This window comes from Ursus maritimus, unplaced genomic scaffold (assembly GCF_017311325.1).
Source record: "Ursus maritimus isolate PB19 unplaced genomic scaffold, ASM1731132v1 scaffold_19, whole genome shotgun sequence".
Lineage (NCBI taxonomy): Eukaryota > Metazoa > Chordata > Mammalia > Carnivora > Ursidae > Ursus > Ursus maritimus.
In genome coordinates, this window is record NW_024424341.1 from 50,827,313 (window position 1) to 50,854,570 (window position 27,258).

The window sequence follows — 27,258 nt, forward strand, 5'->3', positions numbered from 1 at the left end:
GAGTCAAGTGCGGGAGGCGGTTATTCTTTCCTCCCATTGGCTGTGTTGTTTGGGAGGCAGAGCTAACTAGCAAGCGGGGCTTGGAGACGTAGACGCTAGAAAGAAACCAGGAGAGACGCTCTTGTGGCGCACTTCCGGCGCGCTAAGCTCAGAAAGATGGCTTCGTCCCAGCAGCAGGCTGCGGGGGCTTCATCTGCTGCGGGTGTGTCGGGTCCGGGTTCGTCTGGTGGCCCGGGTCCGCAACAGCAGCCGCAACCACCAGCACAGCTGGTGGGGCCTGCCCAGAGCGGGCTTTTGCAGCAACAGCAACAGGATTTCGATCCGGTGCAGCGTTATAAGATGCTCATCCCACAGTTGAAGGAGAGTCTACAGGTGATTGGCCGAGAGCTGCGAGAAGCTAGCGGGGTTTGGTTCTCTGACTCCAAGGGGGAGGGCAGAGGGGCTCTTTAATCTGGGAGCGAGCAAAGGAGCGTTAGGCAGGAAAGCAGAATGACATTTGGTCCTCTTGATGAGGCCAAAGCGAAGCTCTGCAGATTGGTAGTGTGAGCGGGATCAGCACGTATGTTGGGCCTGGGACTGGCCGGAGCTAGAGTGGGAGGGAGTTTAAAGGAAAACAAAGCTCCGGTTGTTAAAGCCTGAGGAAAGGACTGGCCTGTACAGAGATTCTGTCTGTGATTGGTGGGTGAGGGAGAACTGTAAGATCTGTTGGAGAGATTACTGGGAGAACCCTAGGTGAGACCGGGCCTTTGGGAAAATACGGCTGCTACTCTGGATTTCCAAGTGAAGAGGGGGCTTGAAATTGAATAGATTTTTTTTTTTTTAAGATTTTCTTTATTTCAGAGAGAGCGAGCAAGCATGGGGGGACGGGGGAAGGGCAGAGGGAAAAGCAGACTCCCCACCGAGCAGGGAGCGCGGCGCGGGCCCCATCCCAGGACCCTGAGATCATGACCCAAGCCAAAGGCAGACGGTCAACCGACTGAGCCTCTCAGGCGCTTGGAAATTGAATAGATCTTAAGGAAGAGTGTAGATCTACCAAAAGTGTCCCATCTGTTTTTCTATTTCCTGCATTTTTTTTTAAACTAGACCCTGATGAAGGTTGCAGCCCAGAACTTGATTCAGAACACTAATATTGACAACGGACAGTGAGTATAGTCCCCTTTCCCTGGTCTTAGAAACTCATACCCAGATCCCCACCCACCTATCCCCCTTCCTTCTGTTTTCGAGCCCCACTCCTTAGCAACCTGCCTTGCTCTTTTGCCTCTTCTAAAACAGTCCCTTATGCCCTGCCTTGGGGCTTCTGGGCCTAAACTTGGTTTCCTGATGGATATTTGGTTGGGTAGACACTGAAGTCCCAGAGATTGGAAATCTATTCTTCAGTGACCTTCTTCTTCTGGGCTATAGAAAGAGCAGTGATGGACCCATACAGCGCTTTGACAAGTGTCTGGAGGAATTCTACGCACTCTGTGACCAGCTGGAGCTCTGCCTGGTAAGGGACCTCCTAGACACTGGGTGACCACAGTCCTGCTTCAGTCCCCAGGTCTTTAGAAACCCTCAGTCAGTCAACCCACACTAGGCACCTCCTAGGGGCCACACTTGTGCCTCAGCTGATGCTGGGGACATAGTGTTGCTCTGATCCTTGCCTTCACTAAGCTTCCAGTTCACTGGGGTCACATACATCCCCAAACAGTGACAGCTCAGAGTGGTCAGGGCTGTGATCAGAAAAGCCCAGGCCACAGAAGTCAGGGCTATGAAGGGGGAGGCACCAGGGGAGGGGCCAGGATTAAAATGAGGGAAGTTCAGGGGATTGTGGAAGCCCAGAGAAGGCACCTGACTCTGCCTAGGTTGGGGCAGGGAGAGGGGAGGGTGGTTCAGGGAGGTGTACTGGTAGAGAGCGCATCTGAGCTGAGGCTGGAGCAAAAATGGAAGAGGAGCAGGAGTTTCGAGGAGGGCGGGTGGTTAAGAGCACAAGCTCTGGAATCTGAATGGACCACCAGTCTCTACCCGTGAGCTTCGGGTTTCTCCTTTGAGAAATGGATTTTGGGGAAAGACAGCAAGATCATATATGTAAAAATCGTAACATGGTACTAAGCACGTGGCAAATGTTTCCTGTAGTGACATCATCATTTTAAACTGGGGTTTGAAGGAAAAGTCAGAATTTGAGAAGCCTGGTGTGGTGGTAGAAAGGTGTTCCAACTAGGGGCGCCTGGATGGATCATTCATTAAGCATCTGCCTTCGGCTCAGGGCATGATCCCAGGGTCCTGGGATCGAGCCCCACATCGGGCTCCATGCTCCGCTGGGAGCCTGCTTCTTCCTCTCCCACTCGCCTTGCTTGTGTTCCCTCTCTAGCTTGCTGTCTCTCTCTCTCTGTCAAATAAATAAATAAAATCTTAAAAAAGAAAGAGAGAGAGAGATGAGAGAGAGAAAGAAGGAAAGAAAAAAAAGAAAGAGGTGTTCCAACCAGAAGGAACAGCTTCTACTTTAATTTCCCCTTAGGAATGTCATGAAATTCAGTTTAGCTGAGGTGTAGTAGGCATTAGGGCTTGTTGGAATTTTTTTTTTTTTTAAGATTTCTTATTTATTTACTTGAGAGAGAGAGCACACATGCACATGCAGGGGCGGGGTGGGGGGCAGAGGGAGAGAGAGAACAAGCTCCCCGTTGAGCGAGGAGTCTGACTCGGGGCTCAATCCCAGGACCCCAGGATCATGACCCGAGCCAAAGGCAGACGCTTAACCGACCGAGCCACCCAGGCGCCCCGGGGTTTGTTGAATTTTGAATATAGCCCCGAGGGTGCTGGCGAGCCATGAAGGGGTTTAAGCAGGGAAGAACATGGACCTGCTGGCTTTTTTAGGAAAATACCTCTGGCTGCCAAGTGAAGGATGGGTTAGAGGAGCTAAGAGTGGAGGCTGGGAGCCCAAGGAGGCAACCATGACAGGATTCAGGTGGGCTAGGCTGCAGCAGGACAGGGTCCTGAGGAAGTGGGGAAGAGCAGATGGGAAAGCTACTCAGAAGGCTCTAGCACAGGCCATGGGGCTGCCCTGGACTGTGGGAGGAGCCGTCTCCAGGATGAGGCCCCCGGCTCTAGTTGGAATGGCAGTGCCCTTCCTGAGACAGGGATCTAGGAAGAGGAACAGTTGGGTGGGGAGGGTAGGAGAGCTCTGGAATTTCAGGGTAGACTGGGGAACACAGGTGTGGTGGTGTCGCTGCAGAAGTGGAAACTGAGCGGTGCATGTGGGTGGGAAAGCCGTGAGAGGGCATGAGAACGAGAGGAGCTGGGACCTGGGAATTGCCCCACTTAGGGCTTGGGCAGAGTAAGCAGTCACTAGACAGAGCAGCCAGAGGAGGAAAACCAGGAGCAGGTGTTCTCAGAGAAGCCACTGTCAGTGTCAAGGCCAGAGTTAGGACAGTCCCAGCCAGTAATGGCAGCTGCCATTCATTCAGTGACATGCTAGGACCTGTGGCTGTTCTCACCATCCTTGCCTGACGAGGTAGCAAAGGCAGTTATCAAACCCATTTGTTTTCAAAGGAGGAAACAGAGAGAAGCAGCTGCATGCCTCAGGGTCACCCAAGCAAGTGGTTGGCAGGGCCAAGCTCTGACTCGAAGCCCCAGGGAGTCCAGAGGCCAAGCAGGCTACCCCGGGGCTTGCCCTTGGGGTAGGGCGGGGAGCACCGGGAGTGACACTGATGCCGCACCTTGCCTGCCTGTCCACAGCGCCTGGCACATGAGTGCCTGTCCCAGAGTTGCGACAGCGCCAAGCACTCTCCAACTCTGGTGCCCACGGCCACCAAACCAGACGCAGTGCAGCCTGACAGCCTCCCCTACCCGCAGTACCTGGCAGTCATCAAAGCCCAGATTGCCTGTGCCAAGGACATTCACACCGCTCTGCTGGACTGCGCCAACAAGGTCACGGGCAAGACGCCTGCACCACCTACAGGCCCTGGGGGCACCCTGTGAGCTGGCAGGGCTGGGAGTGGGGCAGGCAGCGGCCTGGGGGGGAAGGGGGGAAGCGGACAGGGAGGGAATGAAGAGTGACCCTCAAAGCAGCCTTGTCTCTGCCTTTTCTTCCCGCCTGAGCCCTGTGGCCGGAGCCGGCAGGGGGCAGCAGAGGCCATCCGGGAGCGTGCAGGGCGGGGCCTGGCCTCTCCTGGCAGCCTGCTCTCCTCCTGCCTAGCCCAGGATGCACTTTGGACTGCCTGTTGATGACCTCTTCCAGGGGCTCTCCCCCAACGCGGCCTGGGCAAAGAGCCCTGACCTGCCTCTCTCCTTCAGTCCTTCCTGATTTTGTCTGTTGGGGGGTGGTCTCTCCGTGTTTGCTCCTTTTTCTAGCTGTCTCTCTGTGTGTTTCTAAGGCATGGGTCTGTTGTCTGTCTCTCATTTGGTCTCTTTTTGTCCCTGTCTCTCAGCCTCTGTGGTCCTATCTCCCTGTGTCTGACCATTTCTATCTTAGTCCCCTTTTGCTCTCTTCGGCCCCCCGTTCCTAGCTGGGACTCTATTCTGAAAGGGGCCAGATTCTGGGATCCAGACCCCTAGCTTATCTGGGGCGAGGGGAAGGAGTTGCAGATCTAGGGGCCACAGCCAAGTCTAGGGATCCCTAGGACCTCCCATGTCAGCCCAGCCCCCAGGTCCTCAGCCCAGGAAAGGGGAAGTGAAGGGGTTTTAGGCCCTGACCTCAGCGTGCCTGGTCTGAGAGCAACTCACTCCCCCACCCGAACCCGGAGCCTGCGTCAGCAGGGCTCGAACGAGGGGCATTGTGCAATCCGTGGTGAAGCCTAGCCCAGCTGGATGCCTGGGTCCCTGTATTTTTAGCCCCAAAGGAGAAGTGAAAAGGCCCCAGCAGGGGTGAATCATCAGTCCTGGGGAAGAACCCAGGCGCCTGGGCCCCAGCTCCGGGAAGCAGGCCTTGGGGAGGGGGCTTCAGGGAAGGAGTGGCCCACCAGGCTCCCCTTTTCCCTGAGAGTGAGCTCGGGAGCTCAGCCATGGCTTTCAGGCCTGGGCAAGTGCAAGGCGGAGCTACCAGCGCAGGCCCAGCTGTTCGGGTGTGAAAGGCCCGAGTGAGTCAGCCTGGTTGTGGTACTGCCCCACCCAGCACCTTCTGTGCCCTGGTTCCCATCTTGCCGCCCAGAGGCGTCCCGTCCTGGACCCCACATCTGTGAGGAAAGCCTGGGACTGTGGAGACCTGTGATTGACCCAGAGCTCAGGTCCCCACACTGGAGTCCTGGGAAATGGCCAGCTCCTCTGTGTGTGTGTGTGTGTGTGTGTGTGTGTGTTGTGTGTGTGTGCGCACATCCCAGGTAGTTCCTTTCTTGAAGTGCCAGGCATGTAGGGCAGGCGCCCAGGAAAGGCAGCAGACCTCTTGGGCACTAATTGAAGATGCAGTCCATGGGAACAAATTTAACACAAATGCAAGATATGGAGTTGGAGAATTATGTTACTTTGTTAAAAAACAACAACAACACACAAACATTAAAGTTTGAGAGCTTAGGTTGGGTAGTGGTCCATGGGTATTCATTATTATTAGGGTCTGTAAATAGATGTTACATGTATTATTCGTTAAATAGATGGTAAGATTTATCTTGGCGGGGGGAGTCCTTGACAGAGGTCACAAAGGCCTTGCTGAGAAGGTGGTACTGGAGCAGACTTGAAGGAGACGGAGTAGGCTTGTGGGTATTTGGAGAAAGTGTCCCAGGGAGACCAGCAGCAAGTGCAAAGGTCCTGAGGCAGGAATGTGCTGATGTGCTTAGGGACAATGTGGAGGCCTGGACCATAGCACAGGGGCAGGGGTAGAAGTTAACGCAGGTCATGAGGACCTTAGTGGAGATTTTCACTAGGTTATTAGACCCAGATGGAGATTCTACAGCCTACAGATTATACAGTTGTATGCACAACCACACACTCCAGGCAAATGTGTACATGAGAAGCACAGCCTCATAGGGCACAAAAGACCATGGGGACACAGGCGCACATGGCCCCCCTCTTCCCCAGCACAGAACAGTATAACCCTCCGTCCTACAATCATGGTGTCCCCAGGTTCTGCGGCCCAGTGACAGACAGTCCCACAAACAGACTCTAAAGGAACAATCCAACCACATGAACATACAAACAACTCTCTAATCACCACTTAACCCACTATCTTTCACCCCATCGCAGACTTTGCCCATCACAGGCTGACTCAGCCCTACCCTCAGCTCAACATTATCGAAAGCAGCCTTAGCTGGGGATGGAGAATGCTTCTCAGGTACAAGTGTGTGCGTGTGTGGCTCGGTTCGGCCCATGGAGGGCGAACAGTGACCAGCCTCCCTTCCCATCATGTGCGTTGTAGACGTCAGGAACCGAAGTTCACCAGTTTCACTGCCTTGTGACTGGGCCTCAGAGGAACCTCACCCAGATTCTGGCCTCCCGTGTGCTCAGCCTCACCCCAAATAAGGACACAGACACTTCGAAACACTTTTGGCTACATACGCAGCCACAGGGACTGTGCACACGGCCACAGCTACTTCCAGTCACACATGCTCACACACAGCTTCCAAGTCCGGGGTGCACACGGGCTCCGGCCAGAAGGCACGGGCAGCCACGCGACCCTCTCAAGGAGTTGCTCCGTCCCTCCGGATCCCACAGTGGTGCGCGTTCCGCAGATGTGCACGTAGGTCTGTAAGTCCCACGTTCTTGTGAACGCCAGCTCGAGCAGTTGCAGTTGGGTACACACTCCCACCCCCAGGGCTGGCTAAAGTAAACAGTGGAGTCAACCACAGGCGCAGGTGGTTTCACACATTTATTCACACAGCCGTGGCAGGCGGCACTGGAAGGCCACAGCCCTCACACAGGAAACGGGGCGCGCACCCTCATGTCCCACACCTACTTCCCCCAATTCTGCACCCAGCCACGCCGAGGCACACACGTTCGCACCTACAGTACACACACACACTGCCACACGACGCAGGCCACGGTCCGCCCCCCCGGCTGGCCCACGCAGTTGCACACTCGGCCGCGCCCGCTCGCGCCCAGGCACGCCAGGCGCGCACACGTGCCGCGAGTACACGCTCCCCTGCTCGCCCGCGCACTCGCCCCGACTCTCACACCCCCGCGTTTCCCGTCCCCGCTTGTTTTTCTGGAAACTCTGCTCTCTGTTCCCCTCCCCCTAGGCCGGAAGTGCTCGCCGTATTTTTAGCCGCTCTGGTTTCCGCCCCTTTCCTCCTCGCTCTGCCCGCCCAGGAGCTACCCCCCCCCCACCGCACCCCGCGGGGGACCCCGGCCATCCCCTTCCCCACCGTCATTCCAGAGGGGATTCCCGGCCGCCGCTGGGGCCACGGATTTTCCCGCTGGCTACGTGAGGAGCGGGGAGGAGTCCAGTCCTGAACTTCCTCCCAGGCTGGGCGTCTGGGGCCTGGACCAGGGTGGGAAGGGGGATGGGAGCCAGACTCCCAGATGGGAGGGCGGGGAGAGGCTGGGGTCTCGGACTCGGGCTAGAGAGAGAGAAGGGGGCTGGGCTCCCGGACTTGGGGGTCTGACATAGGAGGGGCTGGAGGCCCCATCTCCTGGATCTGAGCAGAGAGGTGGTTTGGCAGACCCGGACCCCTAGATCTGAGCAAGGAGAGGCCGCGGCCCGGGGCCCTGGGTCCCACCCGTCTGCGTTTCAGTGGACGGTTGGCCCTTCCCCGGCGCAAAGCTCCCTCTCCAGCCTCTTCGAACGTCGCCCAATCCCAAGAGTCCTGGCTCTCGGGGCGATGACTAAGCAGATAGGAGAGGGGAGGGGGTCAGCCTGACTCAGGGATGGGAAATGCTCCCTGTCTCCAGGGAATCGAAACTCCTCCAGGATCGCGGCTGGAGCCGAGCCAGACTCCAGAGACCCCAGGTTGTCCCTCCCCCCCGTTTTCCCGCCGCCTCAGCCCTACTAGCGGCGAAGGGATTTGGAGCCCAGCCGGGAGGCGGGTACCAGGCACCTCCCCTTTCCCCTTTTTGCCGTTGTCCTCCAGGCTGTGTTTACAGGCGACAAAAGCCCTGGTTACAAGAGAGGAACCCGGGCGTCCGGGTCGAGCCTCCTCGTCACGGCTTCCAGGAAGCCCCCCTCCCCCGCCCCTTGCGTATGAGTCACGGGCGAGCGGGAGGCTGCAACCGTGCCAAAGCCACCCGCAGCCGCCCAGCTCACGGGACTGGCCGGGAAGGCCCCTCAGCCCCAGAAAGCGCCGCACCAGGGATTCCCCCGAGCTCTGTCCGACGAGGCAAGTCGGTGTACCTGGCAGGCTCTTCCCACCTCAATACCCTCAATACGAGCCCGCGGTCGCAGCCTGCAAAAATAAACTTTCCACCTTTGTAACTGCACTCCGTGGCAATGATTTCTACCCCCATGTTTTCGCTCAGGGCGGCAGCTCACCAAGATCCCCTTAAAAGTAAACTTTCTTCCCAGGTCTGTTACAGAGTGTCACTCAAGGCACCCCCTTGACAATCACAGACTTGCCAACGCGGGGTATAATCCCCGCAATTAAGAGTTCTCTCAAGGCACACCCCTTTGAAAGACACCCATGCGACCATCAGTTGGGAGAATGACCCATTTCTTCCACCTCCAGACGACTTTCCATCAAGGCAACCCTCTACCACAATAAAAGACCTCCCCCTTTCTAATCTTGAGTTTTCTCAGAAGGCAAACTTCTTAACAGGGACTAGGACAGTAACTTGGCCTCTCCGAGCCTGGGTTTCCCGGTGTGTAAACTGGGCATAATGAGTCCTTGAGTTAATGTATGTAAAGCACTTCCATGGGACAGTGCCTGGCCCAGAGGAAACGATCAGATCAGAAGTGCCATTATCTGCTTGAGCATGAGAGGCTCCTTTCCTGCCTCGCCAGGTATTCCGGGACCCCACGCCCCGCGCGAATTGGCGTAGGAGGATTGGCGATCCTTCCAACTTCTCCTCTCCCTGCCCTGTCTCACCCTCTCTAAATCTCCCTGCGTGTGTCTCTCCCTCCATGTCGGTGTCTGTTTTTCTCTTTGGGTCTCTCCATTTCTTGTCTCTTTCTCTCCCGGCGTCTCTCCCCGCCCCCGTCCGCCTCTCCCACGCACGCCCTCTTGGCCTCTGCCCATGTCAATTCCCCCGGGAGCCCTGCCCCCACCACCGCGCAGTTCGATTCTCCGCGCCTCCGTCTCCAGCCTTGAAGACTGGGCCGACACCACTACCCCCCGCCCAACACACACACACACCCTGGGCACTCCCCGCCGGGTCGGGGCCGCCCGCGGGCCAGGCTCGGGTTCTTCTTGGCCGGGGGCCGGGCGGGCCTTGCTGGGGGCGCGCGTCCGGGAAGCGCCCCTCCTGGCCCCACCCACCAGGACCCGCCCCTCTGGCCCCGCCTCCTCCCATCGACTCTATAAAAGCACCGTCTCTGCCAACCAACCGCAGCCTGACTTCAGCGCTCCCACTTTTGGCCGACTTCTCAGCCCATCGGCCGTTCGCGCCGCCATGGATCTCGCCGCCATCTACGAGGTGAGCCCCCGCCGACCGACACCCCCGGGGTCTGCTTGCCTGACACCCTTCTTAAACTAGGGCTCTCTAGCGCCGGAAAGTCCGGCCCGGGACCTCTGGCTCCCTTCTCAAACTGCAGCTCGGGAGAGTCGCACACTCCGGCCCGGGGTCCCAAGCTCCCTTCTCAGACCAGTGCGAGTCTCGGGAGGTGCAAATGGAGTTCACGACTTTCGGGTCTCCGCCCCAGCATTGGTGGGGTGGCCCTTGGAGATGGAAAGCTGGAGGACTCTTTTCAGACTACGGCTGTCTGGAGGCGGAAATGGCCCCACACCTGGCTTATCCCCTAGTAGTTGCTTAGGGCGCGGTTTTGCGCGGAGGCGTTTCTGGGGTTGGAGTCTTGGGGTGAGGGGAAGCCGACTTCTCTTTCTCCACCGCTTGACCCAGCGAAGAACTCTGGGAACCCTAAAACCGAAGAGATCCCGACTCTTGGGTTACCTTTGCCTCCTTCTCCAGTTGTGAAACTGGAGAACCCGATGTGCGGGGTCAGACCCCGAGGGGTCCAGAGGCTCAAAATTGAGAGGACGGTGGTGTTGTCTGACTTTGGGGTCTCCTCTTGTTCTAGCCGGGGTGTCTGGGTCCCTGGGATCGGCTTCTCTCGCGAATAAACTCAGAACGTCCAAATCGGGATCCCTGCGATCCGGCACTCATATTTTAATGGGGGCAGGTGGGGCTCAGGCCAGGAGCCCACAAACCGGACTGGCAAGCTCTTAGGTGCCCTGCAGCTGTGGTGGGGCGTCACCCAGCATTTTCGGTGTCTTAACCAATCCCTGTTCCACAGAGCCTCCTGTCGCTGAGCCCTGACCTGCCATCTGACCACGGAGAGACCGAGTCCAGCCCAAGCTGGGCTTCCTCCGGGCTCTGGAGCCTCAGCTCATCCGACAACAGCCCGGCTGGGGTCGGTGCCCGCTTGCCTGGCCGCTCCACCAGCCTGGTGGAGGGTCGAAGCTGTGGCTGGGTGCCGCCACCCCCAGGCTTCGCACCCCTGGCTCCCCGCCCAGGCTCTGAACTGTCACCTTCACCCACCTCACCTACTGCAACCCCCACCACCTCATCCCGGTACAAGACTGAGCTATGTCGGACCTTCTCAGAGAGTGGGCGCTGCCGCTATGGGGCCAAGTGCCAGTTTGCCCATGGTCTGGGTGAGCTGCGCCAGGCTAGCCGCCACCCCAAGTACAAGACCGAACTCTGCCACAAGTTCTACCTCCAGGGCCGCTGCCCCTACGGCTCACGCTGCCACTTCATCCACAACCCCAGCGAAGACCTGGCTGCCCCGGGCCACCCCCACGTGCTGCGGCAGAGCATCAGCTTCTCAGGCCTGCCCTCTGGCCGCCGAACATCACCACCACCAGCAGGCCTGGCAGGCCCTTCCCTGTCCTCCTGCTCCTTCTCTCCCTCCAGCTCCCCACCACCACCACCGGGGGACCTTCCACTTTCTCCCTCTGCCTTCTCTGCTGCCCCTGGGACCCCAGTGGGCCGAAGGGACCCCACCCCAACCTGTTGCCCCTCCTGCCGAAGGGCTACCCCCAGTAGCGTCTGGGGGCCCTTGGGTGGCCTGGCTCGGAGCCCCTCTGCACACTCCCTGGGATCTGATCCTGACGAATATGCTAGCAGTGGCAGCAGCCTGGGGGGATCCGACTCACCTGTCTTTGAGGCTGGGGTTTTTGGGCCACCCCAGCTACCTGCAGCCCCTCGGCGACTCCCCATCTTCAACCGCATCTCTGTTTCTGAGTGACAAGTGCCCACCCAGTACAGATCAGCTGGATCTCAAGGGGGCCATTTCTCTTTTGCCCTTGGGTTCCACAGGGGCCCCAGGGGCTGTGGGAAACTGGAGGACTCAATCAAGTAGCCTCCCCCCAACCTTCCAAAGTGCATTAACCCACTCCCCTGACCCCACGCTGGGGCAGGTCCCCAGTGTGCAAGCTCGGTGTTCATGGTGTTGGGGGAAGGAGTGTTTTCTGGGGCCTTGTTAAAAAAAAAAAAATGTAGCAGATTTGAGGAAGGCAGTGAGCCCTCTACCCACCCCTCCCTTTCCCAATGCTGTGAATAATAGGCTCCCACTGCCCCCTTCCAATTTCTCCTAGACCCTGAGGTTCCAGTGTCTGGTGGTGACTGGAGCCTCCCCCTGAGGGGGAATCCTGGTGCTCGAATTTCCCTCCAAAAGCAAGTAGCCAAAGCCATTGCCAAACCCCACCCAGCCATTGGGCTCTTTATTTATGACGACTTTATTTATTCTAATAGATTTTATAGTATTTATATATATTGGGTCGTCTGCTTCCCTTGTATTTTTCTTCCTCCCTTTTGTAATATTGGAAACGACGGAATAATTATTGTTATAAGTATACTATAATAATATATTAAGTAATATATTGTTAAAAGTTTATTTTTGTGTTTTTTGGAATTTTTAAATAAAAGGAATCTGTGTGTAAACTGGAATCCTGGATTTTCTGCCGTCTAGAAGCAGTAAAGAGGAGCGGGGAAGGTGGCGTGGGCTTTTAGAAGCGGGATAGGTGCGGTCGACCGAGAGCTCCTCCAAACCCTCGCAGACGGAGCCGCCCGCGGCGCTTACCTGGCAGGAAGTGACGTCACCTGGCCCGGCCATTCACCTGAGAGGGCGGGGCCCAGGTGAGGTCACCCTAGGAACTCGGAGAGCCAGTTCCTGGGGCGTGGGGGCGCAGGCCCTCCCGTCCAGCCGGGCTCCTTGACCCAGCCGGCGGCCGGGCGCGGGCGGGGACGGCATGTTTCCGTCCCCACGGGGCCGAGGGAGGAGGGCGGGGCAGAGCGGAGAGGACGGAATGTGCCGGGTCGCGAGCCCAGGACGGACGGGGGCGGCGAAGCGGGTGGGGGAGGGGGCCTCCCGACAGTCGGGGCGTCCCGGGGTCCCACCGCCCGGTGTTCCGGGACGTGAGAGCCTGGCGGGGATCTCAGGCTTTCAGAACCGCGGGGGAGGCAGCTTGAGAGCCTCAGGATTCCAGAATCTCAGAGGCAGTCTCGGCGATTTAGAATTCTAGCCCCTTGGTGTCTCCGAAAACTTGCAGAGACCGCAAAACGCAGTAATCTGGCCTTCCTCGGAATTGCAGAGTCTTGGCCCTTCGGAACTCGAGAAGTTCGGCATTTGGGGGCCTTGGAAGCTCGAGGTATCGCGCTCCAGGCGGGGCCGGGGAGGGGGTCCGGCTCGCCAGGCCCGAGTGTGGGTCGCGGCAGCGTCGGGCGGGGCCCCGGGGACCGCGGCGTCCTCGGACCATACAAGGCAACACGCGGCGGGAACCACCCTGGGGCGGGGGAGCCGGCCGCCCCGCGCCCGGAAGCCGCCCCGCGTCAGCGCCGGCGCCCCGCCCCCCTTCCGCCACCTCCTCCGCCCCCCTCTACCCCTTTCCCCCCTTCTCTTTCCTCTCCCCTCCCCCACTTCCCTCTCCTCTCCCCGCTCTCCCCGCCCTCCCCACCGTCAGTTCCTTCTCCCCTACCCTCCTGCGCCGTCCTTCCCCTCACCCTCTCCAACTCTTCCTCTCCCTCAGGAGTCCTCTCCCTTTCCCCTTTTTAATGTGTTCCCCTTCCAGCCTCCACCCCCGTCCCTTACCACCTCCTCTCCTCTTTCCTTCAGTTCCTCTCCTTCTCTCCCCTCTCCCCCCCCACCTTCGTGTCCTCTGCACCCTTTTCCTCCTGGCCTCTAACTCACTCATCGTCTCCTGGGTTCCACCTCTCGTCTCCGCCCCTCTGCTCCGTCCCGCTGGTATTCTCCCTCTCCCTCTCCAGCCCCTTCCCCTCCTCTGCCTTCTCCTCTCCCTTCCTCCTGAGCCTCCTTGCCCTCTCTTCTTTGGCTCTCTCTCCCTGCCCACTGGCAGGCCCTGACCATTGATCACCGCTTCCCGGAAACTGCCCTCCCTTCATTTTGGGGAAAGGGCTCAGATCCCCAGACTTAGGAGAAAGGGTTGGAATAAAAGAAACACGGAGATCCAAAGACATCGGGGAGGCAGAGAGCAAGAACGAGCCATGCAGAGACATTTACAGAGTCTGAAAGAACGAGAAACACATCTCTGGCCCTTCCCTTAGCAAAAACAGATTTTCTGCCCCTTCTAAAAACAAAAACCGCATTTGAGAAAATGACCCCCACCACCAGCTACCAGTGCCAAACACCTGGGAGTCCCCTTGACTCCTCTTTGTCAAACCCACACCCCATCCAACAGCAATTCTGTCTGACTCATCTACATAGATCTACCTGCCTGCTGTGGCTCCCAGCCTAGTCCTATCCAGCATCATCTTCCACCTGAACCTTCCTAACAGCCCCTTCCTGGTTTCACTGGCTCAGGACCTACCCTCAGTCTCTCCCCACTCCCCAACAAGACAAATACAGGGAACCTGTCCTGACACCTGAGTCAGAGTCAGATCACATAAAAGGCAAAGTCCTAAGTCCTCACCAGCTTACATAGCCCGGCTCTTATCTAAGGCACTCTTGCTCTAATCACATGGGCTTTCTAGCGGCTCACCAATATACCTGACCTGCTGCTTCAGCCACAGGGCCTTTTCACCGGCTGCTACCGCTGCCTGGAATATTCTCCCAAGTATCCCCCCATGGCTTACTTCCCTCCTTTAGGTCTCTGCTCAGATGTCTCCTCAGTGAGATGATGTTTGACTACTATTATCACAACCCACACCCTCATCCTTCCTCCCTACTTTGCTCTACTTTTTCCATGACATTCATCACCACCTAACATATAAAATGTAGTTTTCATGCTTATAGAAGTCCGCCTCTCCCACTAGAATGTAAAATCCTCAGGGGCAGGGACTTTGTGTTATTCATTGCTGTATCACTCATGCCTAAACCCTAAAGAGGAGTCAGTCACATAGTGGATGTTCAACATTTGTTGAAAGAAACAAATCAATTCAGAAAAAAAGGAGGAAAAGAGAGCAAAATCTCAAGTCACAGGAGAAAAAAACAGTAAATACGCGATGTGATTGATGTTAACTAAACTTACAGAAATCATTTCACAATTTATACACATATCGAATCACGTTGTATACCTTGGACTAATACGGTGTTATATGGCAATTATATCTGAGGGGAAAAAATCCAAGACAGAAAAGATGGAGAAAGAGGCAATGCCATAGAGTTAGCAGAGAACCCGACACATCTACACAAGTCTTAAACTGAGATTTGCCGACCCAATTAAATACTCAGGCATTTAAGAGGCGATACCACCCTCTGGCGGCCGGGATGGAAACGGCACCTCCCCACAATACAGAACACTCCCAGGGGTCGTCAGAGTTCCAGGAGTTGCAGCCTGAAAACTCCGAAGATCGAAATGCTCATTCCTTTAAGTGATATTGTAGATGTTCTAGCTGATTTGTAAGATGTATAAATTTCTAAAAAGAGGATAAGAGGAAGAAAAAGATGCTCCAGGTGAGGATCGAACTCACAACCTCGGCATCGCTCCGCTCGCACTGTCGTATAAGTACCGCGCGCTAACCGATTGCGCCACTGGAGCTCCGGCCGCACCCTCGCGTCGCGAGGTCCTTCAGTCGTTCTTGGCCACGTGACCTGGCTGGACAACTCCGCCTTTCCTGCATATGCAAATACGAATCTTTTGGTTGACCAATGGGAGAAAGTGCGCTACCAGTTCCGGATTCTCACGCCCCGAAGGCCCTTGCTGTAAAAGGGAAAAATCTGAGAGGCGTTTGGAATGTGGGGGCGTAGCCTGCCCGGGACTCGCCTCCTCATGAATATTCAGACAAGGGGGCGGGGTCTTAACCCTTTACCGGCTGCCCGGCCGGAAGGCAGCCCCTCCCCCCCACGGGCGGGAACAGGATATGAGCCCGGGCGGCTGGGGGGAGGGGAAGCCCCAGGCGACCGCCCCCCGCCTTACAGCTGGGACCGGACTCTCCCGCTACAGATGTGGCGCCTCCGCCGCAAGAGCCCCGCGGTACTCATCCTAGAGCCTGAGGGGTCCAAAGTGGTGGACTCCGGAGTCGCGAGTCTCTGCACCGCGCCCTGAGAGACCCCAAAGAGCAAGCTAAAGGAGCCCAGATATCCAGGTGCCCAGCGCCCCCTCCTGGAAGAGCCGGGAGTCCAGGACGGCAGCCCTGCGCGATCCTGGAGGCCGAGCTTCCTGTACCCCGGTTTAAAGAACTTGGGATCCCAGACCGGTGATTACCTCCAAGGTTCCCAGATATCCGAGCCCAGATAGCCGAACTCGGCATACGGACTCCGAGCACCCCAGCCAGTGTGTTTGGAGCTGAAACGCCCACCACTTCAAGGAGACCCAGGAATTTGGGACTCCCCTGCGCTCCCGCCTGGAAATGATTTAATCTCTGCTCCAAGAGTTAGGGGAACTCAGAAATCGCCCCACGGCCCTATCTAGAAGACTCGGGAATTTGGGTCCCCAGCGCCCCATCTGAGACCCAAGAGTCGGGACTCCCAGCATCCCTCATTTAGAGGACCAAGAAATTCGGACCGCTGCATCCCATTCTCCGAGAGACGCCGGATTCTGGTTCCCGGAGCCTGAGAACCCGAAGTTCACGCCCCTGACTTTCAGAGACCCAGGAGTCCGGCTTTGCGCCTCCCCAGGGACCGTGCTAGGGTCGAATAAGAATCCAGCAGCCTCGGTTCGGGGCTGGAGACTCCCTGGGAGGTGAGGGGGGAGGCGAGGGGCCCCGAAGGGTTGGGGGAGGGGGCGGCGCCGCAGCGGCTGAACAATGAGGGGGCGTGCCGGCGGGGGGCGAGCGGAGGCGCCGGCGGGAGTTTGGGTCTGGAGGGGTGTGGGAAGGCTCTGGGGACCCGGGCTGCGGCGGTGGGGACAGTAAGCAGATCGCGGAGGGACTGGCTGGAGGAGGGGTGGTGGGTCGAGGGCTCAAGGCCAGCGCCCCAACTCGCAGCCCTGGGCGGGGGAGGGAGCCGTCTGCAGGACCCTGGCATCCGGTCCCCCAGCCTCCTCCGCCCTCCCCTGGGACCCCGCGGCCTCCCGCCCACGGCTTTTCCCAGCCCTGCCCCTCGCCCTCGGCTCCAGCCAGAACCCAAACGTTCCCAGGATCCCTGAGACTCCGGCCCCAGACAGACCAGACTCCCAGCTTCACTCTTCTTTGTCTCAACCTTTCCATCTTTTTCTCTGTGTAATCTCCCCCTGTGCCCATGTTTCTATCACTGTGCCTCCGTCTGCCCCATTAGTTACTCTCAGGGAGTCCCTCCTGGGGTTTAGACCCGGCTCCTAATTCTCTGGCCTAATCTGTGAGTGTGGGTGGAGGGGAAGGCCGATGGGGTCCTGATATGCCAGAAGGGAATCTTTCTGCAGCAGCCGCTGAGCCGCTCAGCCATGCCCGAGGGAGCCCGTGGACCGAGCCTGTCCAAACCCAGCCCTAGCCTTGGCCGTGGCCCCACAGGTGAAGTGTGTGACTGTGCAGCTGTGTGTGAGACCCAGACAGGTGAGCGTGCAGGGGAGGGTGGGGTCCACTGGACATTCGTTCCTTCAGTCCAGGCACTGTGCAGGCCTCTGTGGCTGGCGCTGGGCAGTGCTGGCAACACAGGGTGACCGAGACAGTTCCAGCCCTGCCTACACAGAGCTCCAGATGTAATGGGGCAAATGGAACCATCCCCGGATGCTGACAGTCCAGAGGGGGATACCCATGGTAGAATGAATGGTCAGGGCTGGGACAGGGTTGGGGGGGGAGTGAAGAAAGCCCCATCCACTCACTGTGGGAGCCCAGTCAGGGAGGGCAGTGGACAGCTTCGTGGAGGAGGGGACATCTAAAGAGAATTGAAAGATGAGGAGGAATGAGTTGAGAAAAGCAAGAAATAGTATTCCATATGGAGGGAACAGTGTTTGCAGAGGTGAGAGGGGCTGGTTTTTCTTAAATAACTGAAAGCAGTCAAATAGGACTGGAGTGTGAGAAGTGGTGTGGCTATGGGAAGAAAGCAGAATGGAAAGGTCTCAAATGGCCACGTGTCATAGTGCCCTGTGGATCTGAGGAGTTTGGACTTTGTCCTGAGGACATGAAGGGGTTATACTTGGAGTGACAAGGTCAAATGGGCAAGTTAATAAAGATCCCCCAGGCTGATACCTGGAGGTGGATTAGAAGAGTAGAGGCCAGAGCCCAGAGAAGACCCTGATGGGAGAGGACTGGACAGGACCAGGGCGGCGCAGTGGGAAGAGGAGACGGGAGCCCGGGGGAAAGATATTGACCTGGTCTGGGTGAGTGTAGAGCCGAGAGCACTCAGTTGGGGAGCCCCCCTGATCTCCTGCTCCACACCCCCAGCAGCCCCTGCAACCGCTGCCATGGCCTCCCCCCGAGGTTCTGGGAGCTCCACATCCCTGAGCACGGTGGGCTCTGAGGGGGACCCCGCTCCAGGGCCCACCCCAGTCTGCTCAGCGTCCAGGCCAGAGCCCCTTCCAGGGCCCCCCATCCGCCTGCATCTGTCACCCGTGGGGACCCCGGGTTCAGCCAAACCCTCGAGACTGGAGCGAGTGGCGCGAGAGATTGTGGAGACCGAGCGGGCCTATGTCCGGGACCTTCGCAGCATCGTGGAGGTGAGGCAGGCGGGCACCTGAGCCCAGCGGGACCCCAGGCCAGCCCTCTACCCCCATAACCCCGGTCATCCCCACAGGACTACCTGGGCCCTCTGCTGGATGGTGGGGTCCTAGGGCTGAGCGCGGAGCAGGTGGGCATACTATTTGCCAACATCGAGGACATCTACGAGTTCAGCAGGTCAGAAGCGGGAGGGATGGGTAGGGGCACCAGCCGGTAGGGTCAGGGGCGGTGGGCTATATCCTAATCCAAACCTTGGAGCCCCGTAGTGCCCTGTCCAGGCTGGTACCTGGGGTGTAGTAACATTGGGCAGGGATCGTGATGGAGAGTGAGGAACCAGAGTGGTGGAGGGTAAGGTGGCTGGGAGCCTGAGAACCCAGATGAGGTCTAAATACTGGGATGGGTCTCAGCGCTATGTCAGGTCTGGGGTCACGATGAATCCAGGGCTCCTGTGAGGCCTGAAGATCATGCCAGTGTGAGCATTTGTGTGACCAGCTCGGCCTGGGAACCGGGTCAGTCCTAGATAAACCACATGGGTGGCCGGGACCCAGTGAGGAGGATGCTGGGGTCCAAAGCTCATGACCCCTCCAAGTGTCTTCATGAGGTCTGCAGATTATTATAGATCTGAGAAGGCATGACAAGGTCTCAGGATCACAACAGGATCTTAAGATCATCGCAGCTCTGAGAGTCATGACACCCCTCTCCCAGGGTCGTATCACAAGACACCCCCCCCCCCACCTAGGCTTATGCCGACTCTGACAAGATTTTGAGCTGAGGAGTAGGACACTGTCCACAGACAAAATCTGAGCAGGTTGCAATCTCCCGTGTCACAGAAGACTCCCTTTGGATATGGTGGCCCCTCAAGAGATCCTGGTCGCCACCAAGGCCCCAGGCTTCTGGAGTCCTCCGACAGGGGGTTGCGGGGATGGGGCAGTCCCTCAGCACCCTCTCTCCCTCACAGTGAGCTCCTGGAGGACCTGGAGGGCAACAGCAGCGCGGGGGGCATTGCCGAGTGCTTCGTGCAGAGGGTGAGGCGGGGTGAGGGCGCGCAGTCTGGGAGGGGGCCTGGGTCAGGGAGGAGCAAGCCTGGGCTAGGCCAGGGGGCGGGGGAGCTTGGGAAGTTGGGACCTCGGGTCTCCCTGACTCCCGTGTCACCCGCAGAGTGAGGATTTTGACATCTACACATTGTACTGCATGAACTACCCGAGGTGAGGGGTGAGGAGTGAGGAGCCCCTGCTGGGCCCCAGGCCTTGCCCACTGAGTTGCTGTGCCGGCCAGCCTCCCTCCACCTCGACCCATCCAGCTCCAGCCCCTGCCAGACCGTGACAGTAACTGACCTCTCCCTAAGCTGCCCTTGACTGTCCCGCCCCCACCGCCAGCCCCCGAAACCCCACCCCCACCCCACCCCACCCCAGCTGACCTGTGCTGTGCCCCCAGCTCCCTAGCCCTGCTCCGGGAGCTGTCGCTGTCTCCGCCTGCAGCCCTGTGGTTGCAGGAGCGCCAGGCCCAGCTCCGCCACTCGCTGCCCCTGCAGAGCTTCCTGCTGAAACCCGTTCAGCGCATCCTCAAGTACCATCTGCTGCTGCAGGTGCACCGTGGCCCCCGGGGGCTGCTCGCGGAGGGCATAGTCCTGTCCGTTGGCCACCTGGTGGGACGTCTGGAGGGTGGCCCCAGGACAAGTCCCTAGAAGCCGGGGCAGCAGGTGGGGCCAGTGGGGACTGGCGCTGGCTGATCCCACTCTGTCTCTGCGTGTGTGTCTCTGTCCTTCTCTGGGTCGCCACCTCTGCCCCCACCTTCCCATTTCTCTCTTTCTGTCTCTTGTCATTATCATTCTTCCTCTTGTTTCTGTCCCCTCCCTGGGTGCCTGGTGGCTGCCTGGCAGGAGCTAGGCAAGCACTGGGCAGAGGGCCCGGGCGCCGGGGGCCGCGAGATGGTGGAAGAGGCCATTGTGTCCATGACCGCCGTCGCCTGGTACATCAACGACATGAAACGCAAGCAGGAGCATGCCGCGCGCCTCCAGGTGAGCCCGGGGTGGGGTGGGGGGGCCGGGGCTGCTGGATGGGGGCAGCGGGTGGAGGGCCTCTGGTGGGCGTGATCAGCGCTGCAGAGGCGGCCTCCGAGGGAGGGCTGGACTGAACAACCCTGTGGCTCACGCCCCCGTCTTGGTGTGTGTGCACTTCCTGTCTTGGTGCGTGTGCCCTTCTGTGCCTTTCGCACCCGGCGGGGTCCCGGCAGGAAGTGCAGCGGCGGCTGGGCGGCTGGACTGGCCCGGAGCTCAGTGCTTTCGGGGAGCTGGTGCTAGAGGGCGCGTTCCGAGGTGGCGGAGGGGGCGGACCCCGACTTCGAGGGGGCGAGCGGCTGCTCTTTCTGTTCTCACGGATGCTGCTTGTGGCCAAGCGCCGGGGCCCAGAGTACACCTACAAGGGCCACATCTTTGTGAGTTCAGGGTTGGGGGCGAGGCCAGAATGTCAGGGGCAGGGTTCATTGTGTATACCTATACCTATATACTTAGGGGGGGGGGCAGGGGTGGGGTCTGCAAAGGTGGGGCCATCCAGCTCAGAAGGGCCAGGTTTTCTTGAGTCCAAGGATGGGGGGTGAGGTTTAATGAGGGGTGAGGCCAGCAGGATGCAGGTGAGGGTGTGGGGGGGGGCTGGATTTGCCCAGCAGCCAGGCATCTTCTTGAGGGGAGGACATCATCTGATCCAGATGAAGGCGAGGGGCTGATGAGGGAGAGAGAGCAGAGCCCGGCCTGATGGGGAGGCTCAACAGGGGAAGGGGACCCACCAAGTGTGCAACCTTACGGGGCACATCTTTCTAGGAAGTAGGAACCGGTTACCTACAAGGGGCACACTGCTGAGTCCAAGGGCTCTGAGCTTGCTGCCCCTTTTGCCCACCCTCCCCCATCCAGTGCTGCAATCTGAGCGTGAGCGAGAGTCCTCGAGACCCTCTAGGGTTCAAGGTGTCTGATCTGACCATTCCCAAACACAGGCACCTGCTCCAGGTGGGTGCAAGGTGGGGCTGGGCGGTCAGGGCTCCCCTCAGCCTCTAGACCTTACACCAGGCTCCCGACCACCCCTGTCCCTCCCCCAGGCCAAGAACCAAGAGGAGAAGAGGCTGTGGATTCACTGTCTTCAGCGCCTCTTCTTTGAAAACCACCCCGCCTCCATCCCTGCCAAGGTACAGCTCCGGCCATATCCGTGAGCCCCGCAAGACCCTGAGGGCAGGGGGACTGTCTTAGACCTTGATCGATAAATGGCAGAGTTAGGCTGCCTGGGTTTGAATCCCCACTCCACCATGTCCCTGCTCTGTGACTTTGGGCAAGGAGGGCAACCTCTCTGGTCTCCCGTTTCCTCACCTGGAGGAATCAGCACTGACCCCATGGAGTTGTGGGGATGACTAACACTCATCAGTCACGTGACATGTCTCACGCTACGGCACCCGTTATCGGGACTGTGAGCGGGGTGTTCAGAGACAGGTCTCCTGCCACACAACCCTCACCCTTGTCTCTTTCAGGCCAAACAAGTTCTCCTTGAAAACAGCCTGCACTGTAAGTTGGGGCCTTGGGTTGGGAGGATGTGGAAGTAGAGGCGTTACTCCCAAGGAAAAGTAGATGATCGGGTTCCAAATTTCTCCCCATAGGTGCTCCTAAAAGTAAGCCTATCCCAGAGCCCCTGACACCCCCACTTGGGTCTCCCCGACCTCGAGATGCTAGAAGTTTCACCCCTGGACGAAGGAACACAGGTAAATATAGAACCCTGAGCTTCCCCCCTGCATCTCCCCCAGGTACTGTGCCCCCAGCCTTCTCCTCCTTCAGGAGCCTGGAGCTGGGCCGCTCATGGGCTTCTAATCTCCCTCTCCCACAGCTCCGTCTCCAGGACCCTCTGCTACCCGCCGTGGCCGCAGACAGTCTGGTGAGTGTCCTCCCCCTAAAAGTTGACTAGAGAATGCAGTGGGAGCTGGGCCCTTGACATCACTGTGTCCTTTCCCCAGAGCCAGTGAAGGACCCGTACGTTATGTTTCCACAGAACGGTAAGTGACTGCCCTGGCCCAGACAGGCCCAGCTCCGTCTGTCTGTCTGTCTTCCCAGGGGATGTCCTGTGTGCATGGGGGCAGGATGACAGGGGCAGTTCGTCAACTGTCAAGAATGACCTTGTTCCTGCATCTCACTCTTTCTCTTTCTCATCTCTCCATCCCCAGCTAAGCCTAGACTCAAGGTAAGAAACACTCTAGGACAGGGTCTGGTGACCTGGACTCCTGGGTCTGGGAGAAAGGGATGGGGCCCTCAACCCCTGCCCTCCATCCTCTCTCCTTGCTCACAGCATGCTGGCAGTGAGGGGGAGCTCTACCCCCCCTTAGAGCCTCAGCCACCAGTTCCAGCTTCCGGAACCCCTGAGGACCTGGAGGATACGGGACCCCCCACGCTGGAACCCTCTGGAACCTCCATCACTGAAGAGATCCTGGAACTGTTGAATCAAAGAGGCCTCCGGGATCCAGGGGTGAGCTGGGCATCACATGGTGTGCTTGGGGCTCTTGGCTGGGGCGGCCACAGCCCGGAAGTCAGGGGTGCCGGCCCGCCCTGATGTCTTTGGCCTCTTCCCCAGCGCCCACTGCAGCCATCCCCCCACGACATTCCCAAGTTCCCTGGAGACTCCCAGGTGCCAGGCGACAGTGAAACCCTCACATTCCAAGCCCTGCCCGTCCGGGACTCTTCAGAAGAGGAGGAGGAGGAGGAGGAAGAGCTGGAGATGGACGAACGGGGGCCATCCCCACTCCACGTCCTGGAAGGGCTCGAAAGTTCCAGTGTGGCTGAAACTCCCGACGTTCCCGGCCTTGCCAGAAGTCCAGACGCACCCAGCCTCCCTGAAATTCCCGGCCTGTCTGAAATTCCCAAGATTCCCCACTTTCCGAGCCTCTCTGACATTTCCAGTGTTTTCGAAATGCCCTGCCTTCCAGCCATACCTAGTGTCCCGGACATTCCTAGTCTCGCCAGTGCTCCCGCCCTTCCCTGTGACTCATGGCTCCAGGGACCTCTGCATGGGCCCGATGAGGCTCTAGCCACCAGGAGAGAACTGTTCCCGGGAGGCAGCTCCGCAAAACTGGGAGAGCCCTCCTCAGACGGCAGGGCAGCGCAAGAAGAGGCTGAGGAAGGGGAATCGTTCCCAGACTTCCAGCCCCAGGATGTCCCCCAAGAACAGGGATTCCCAGATGAGCTGGAATTCCGCTCTTGTTCAGAAATCCGGAGCGCCTGGCAGGCACTGGAGCAGGGGCAGCTGGCCCGGCCAGGATTCCCAGAGCCGCTGCTGATCCTGGAAGATTCGGATCTGGGCGGAGGCAGCGCAAGTGGGAAGGCAGGAGCCCCGAGTTCAGAGAGGGCAGTTTCCCGAGTGCGAGAGTTAGCCCGGCTCTACAGCGAGCGGATCCAGCAGATGCAGCGGGCGGAGACCCGGGCGTCAGCCAACGCCCCCCGCCGCCGCCCCCGCGCTCTGGCCCAGCCCCAGCTGTCCCCCTGCCTGCCTCAAGAGCAGGCTGAGCCAGGTGAGGTCTGGGTGTGTAGTCAGCAGGTGTGTGGTCGGCAGGGACAGCCCTCGCTGATCTCAGGCCTGACTCTTGTTCTTTCTGTGCACACAGGGCCCCTGCCTGCCTTTGGACACGTGCTGGTATGTGAGCTGGCCTTCCCACTGACCTGTGCCCAGGAGTCTGTCTCTCTTGGTCCTGCCACCCGGGTTCAAGCTGCCACGCCTCTGTCTAAGCAGGGAGGCTGCCTGGGTGGCCCGGGTCTAAATGCTTCAACTTTGCCTGAGCGAGACCATCTGGGCATCCACGTTCCAGCTGCTACCCCTCTGCCGGAGCAAGGAGGCCTCTGGAACATACAGGATGTGGCTGCAGCCAGCACAGCCTTGCCCCAGCAGGAAGACCCCCCAAATGCGCAGGTGCTGGCTACAGCTCTGCCTGATCGAGAAGGCCACCTGGGAATCCAGCTTCCGGCCACCACGCCTTTGCCTGAGCATAGAGGCCATATGGACACCCAAGTTCCGGCCAGCCCAGTTCTGCCCAGGCAGGGACGCTGTTCTGACGTCATGGTTTTAGCCACCGCCGCTGTGCCCAAGCAAGACGGCTCCCCACGTAGCTGGAGCCCGACCAGTGCCCCGTTAACTAAGCAAGGAGGTTCCAGGGATGTTCCTTTCCCAGCCGGCGTTTGTGACCAAGCTGTCAGCGCTTCGCTTACGCACGGAAACAGCCTGGACCATCCGATCCCAGGCAATGCTCCACTGCCCTTGCAACATGACCCCCCGGATGTTCTGGTTCCAGGTGCTTCATCTGTGCCTGCCTGTGGAGGCCCCCCAAGCCATCAGATCCCAGCCAGCACTCCACTGCCTTTGCCCCAAGACCCTTCAGACATTCAGCTTCTGGGCACCTCACCCTTGCCTGCACCCGGAAGCTGCCTAGACCATCGGATCCCTGCCAGCACCCCACTGTCTTTGCCCCAGAACCCGAATGTTCCAGCTGCCACACCTTTGCCCCAGCGACCAGGCCTCCCAGACACCCCAGTCCAGGCCCTCCCACCTTTGCCCAAGCAGGGAGGCCTCCCAGACATCCAGGGTCCGTCTGCTACATCTCTGCTTCAGGAACAAAGCTTCACAGACCTCCAGGTCCAAAAACGTACACCTTTATTGGAGCAGAAGAGCCTCCCTGATGTCCATGGTCCGGCTGCAACACTTCTGCCTGGGCAAAGAGGCTCTCAGGATGTTCAGGGCCTGTTACCCACCCCGGGTCAGACCACTGTGGTTTTGTCCAAACCGGGACGCCGCTTGGCCTCTCCTGTCTTCAGGTCAGAGTCTTCAGAGTTGACACCACCCCAGAGTCCCCCTCCTCCAACCCGGCAGCTCCTGGGCCCCAACGCAGCTGCCCTCTCAAGATACCTGGCAGCCTCGTATATCAGCCAGAGCCTGGCTCGGCGGCAAGGGCCTGGGGGAGAGGCTCCCTCGGCCTCCCGGGGTCCCTGGTCCTCCTCTGCCCCTGCATCACGGGCTCCTTCACCCCCGCCCCAGCCCCAACCCCCACCTCCCCCAGCCCGGAGACTCAGCTATGCCACCACGGTCAACATCCAGGTTGGGGGTGGCGGGCGGCTACGGCCTGCCAAGGCCCAGGTCCGGTTGAACCACCCTGCTCTCTTGGCCCCCGCCCAGGAATCTATGGGCCTTCGCAGGGCCCAGGGAGCTCCTGATGCCCCTTTCCACATGTGAGCCAGGAAAAGCAAGGACTTCAACCAGATGCCACAGACCCTCAGAACTTCACCCACAAGTCCAGACACTGAACACGGGTGTGAAAATTGCTGCAGCTTTCCAACTCCTGGGAGCTGCTTTAGCGAATGGTCCTTTTTACTTACCTTGATTAACTCAGCAGGGATGGGGAAGGGGACATCATTAATATTTTGTTAATATTATGAAGTTATGTTATCTCTTCCCGTTGTGGAGGCAGTGGGGGGGATGCAAGACAATGAATATGCAAAGGTCTGACACAGCACGAATCGGTGGTTCTGAAAACAGGAGTAATCTCGAACTTCGAGAATTACCCACAACCACCCATTATAATTTGGTGTCTGCTTTCAGAGTTTATGAACTGCTCGATGCCACCCAGGAAGGCCAAGTTAAGCAGCTCTGTTCCAGGTAGACACAGAAGTCTATTCCCTTAGCAGTTTATCCAGCTCCCATGTCCTAGCGTCTCCTCTGTTCAGCATCTCTGTCTGTCCATCAGCTGTCTGTCCATCTCCCTGGCTACCTGTCCCATTTTCCAGTCCATATGCTATTGGTTTAGTCCTCTCTACCCTAGTCATCCATACATCATCCTGCCTCCATTCTCATACCCATTCATCCATCAGTCCATTCCTCCATTACCCCACCTGTCCATTTAGTCCAACCAACCCTCTCCATCCGTCTGTCTGTCCCTCCATTATTTGTTTACCCATTCGTACATCTCATTCACTCAACCATCTAATCCGTCAGCACAACCACCCAACGTTCTCTGCCATCCATCCATCCCTCCTTGCTCAGATTCTTCTGGTTCTTGGTGCTGCGAAATTTCAGAGACTGTTCCACACTAACACCAGAGTGAATTGGGTTCGGAATTCTAGGAAGTCTGTTCCACATCTGATTTCTCACTCCACAACACACGAATGTTCCAGTTCTTGTGCCCACCTACACACCCCCTCGCTCTAGTTTGGGACCTCTCCAATGCCTCAGCGTGCCCCCACCCCCAAGAAAGAAATTCAGGTCAGAGACAAAGGCTTTTATGTTTGAATCATTCTGCCCCCTCCCAGCAGTGGCATGCCGGGTGAGCAGCAGAATTTAAGCAGTTTCTTTGGTAATACTGGCTTCATTGATTGAACGCTAAACCTCTTGTACTTAGCACATTGTCTTATTTTTCCTGGAATTCTGAGGCACCACATTGTCACAGCCGAATTCAAATGCTGACTTTTCTAGTTGGTGTATGACCTCAGTCTGGGTTTTCGCAACTGTGCCAGTTGAGAAACTGTACAACAGTACCTGCCTTCTAAGATCACTGTAGAGATTCAGTGAGCACAGCCTCACTTCCCAAATGTATATGAGTCTCTGACTCTGGGGCATTGTTTAACTGACAGATCCCCCCAGGATCCTGGATCTAGTTCCAGCCTATGGAATTAGAATCTCCAGGGCGGGAGCCCAGGAATCTGAAATTTTAAGAATCAGCTAACGGGGAAAAAAAAAAAGGTGGAGAGAATATTGAGTACTAACTGCATAGCACGGGCATTAGTCACCTTATACGTGAACTCATTCCCTTTGAATCCTCCCAGTGTCCCTAAAAGGCACGTGAGGGTGGTTTCTGGTTCTCACTTTAGAGAGGAGCAAACAGGCATAGAGGAAGGGATTTGCCCAGTCACATAGCTAGGAAGGGGCAGAGCTGGAACTCAGATCCACACGGCCTAGCTGGAGTCCACACTGTTAAGTGTCTGTCCTGTGTCAGGCATGCTTAGGGAACCACTTCCCTCCCAGATAAGGCTTACAGCCTCGTGCTCCAAGGGCCCTAGGCGACCCTCAGGGAGTCAGGTAGCCAGAACGAGGCCTGGCTCAATAAACCTTAGCTGCTGGCTTCCATTCAGTCATTTATTGGATGGTTACGAGGCCACACGGCAGGGCCTGGGCCCCCTCCATTGCAGCCTGCCTGAGGTCAGGACTGAGGCTGGTGCTCCCCTCCTCCGCCCCC

At 58.2% G+C, this 27,258-nt stretch overlaps 3 protein-coding genes and 1 non-coding gene across 4 annotated transcripts; 3 read left to right on the top strand and 1 right to left on the bottom strand.

The window, feature by feature from the left end:
* Window positions 1-92: 92 nt before the first annotated feature.
* Window positions 93-4,043, top strand: MED29 (mediator complex subunit 29). Its single transcript, XM_008688695.2, has 4 exons — window positions 93-372; window positions 1,084-1,142; window positions 1,402-1,486; window positions 3,712-4,043. The coding sequence occupies exons 1-4, from the start codon at window positions 157-159 to the stop codon at window positions 3,952-3,954; spliced, it is 603 nt and encodes a 200-aa protein (XP_008686917.2). The 5' UTR covers window positions 93-156; the 3' UTR covers window positions 3,955-4,043.
* Window positions 4,044-9,384: 5,341 nt separating this feature from the next.
* Window positions 9,385-11,930, top strand: ZFP36 (ZFP36 ring finger protein). The gene is made up of 2 exons (XM_008688696.2): window positions 9,385-9,468; window positions 10,286-11,930. The coding sequence occupies exons 1-2, from the start codon at window positions 9,445-9,447 to the stop codon at window positions 11,237-11,239; spliced, it is 978 nt and encodes a 325-aa protein (XP_008686918.2). The 5' UTR covers window positions 9,385-9,444; the 3' UTR covers window positions 11,240-11,930.
* A 2,964-nt stretch (window positions 11,931-14,894) lies between these two features.
* Window positions 14,895-14,987, bottom strand: TRNAI-UAU. The gene is given in 2 exon segments: window positions 14,895-14,930; window positions 14,950-14,987. It is a non-coding gene; the product is annotated as a tRNA-Ile (tRNA).
* Window positions 14,988-15,351: 364 nt separating this feature from the next.
* PLEKHG2 (pleckstrin homology and RhoGEF domain containing G2) lies at window positions 15,352-27,147 on the top strand. The gene is made up of 19 exons (XM_040633960.1): window positions 15,352-16,130; window positions 16,788-16,917; window positions 17,749-18,020; window positions 18,098-18,198; window positions 18,980-19,046; window positions 19,180-19,226; window positions 19,456-19,606; window positions 19,901-20,038; window positions 20,254-20,454; window positions 20,927-21,019; window positions 21,109-21,195; window positions 21,532-21,565; window positions 21,658-21,759; window positions 21,882-21,929; window positions 22,009-22,047; window positions 22,216-22,232; window positions 22,338-22,514; window positions 22,620-23,553; window positions 23,647-27,147. The coding sequence occupies exons 2-19, from the start codon at window positions 16,809-16,811 to the stop codon at window positions 25,260-25,262; spliced, it is 4,233 nt and encodes a 1,410-aa protein (XP_040489894.1). The 5' UTR covers window positions 15,352-16,130; window positions 16,788-16,808; the 3' UTR covers window positions 25,263-27,147.
* The last annotated feature ends 111 nt before the right edge of the window (window positions 27,148-27,258 follow it).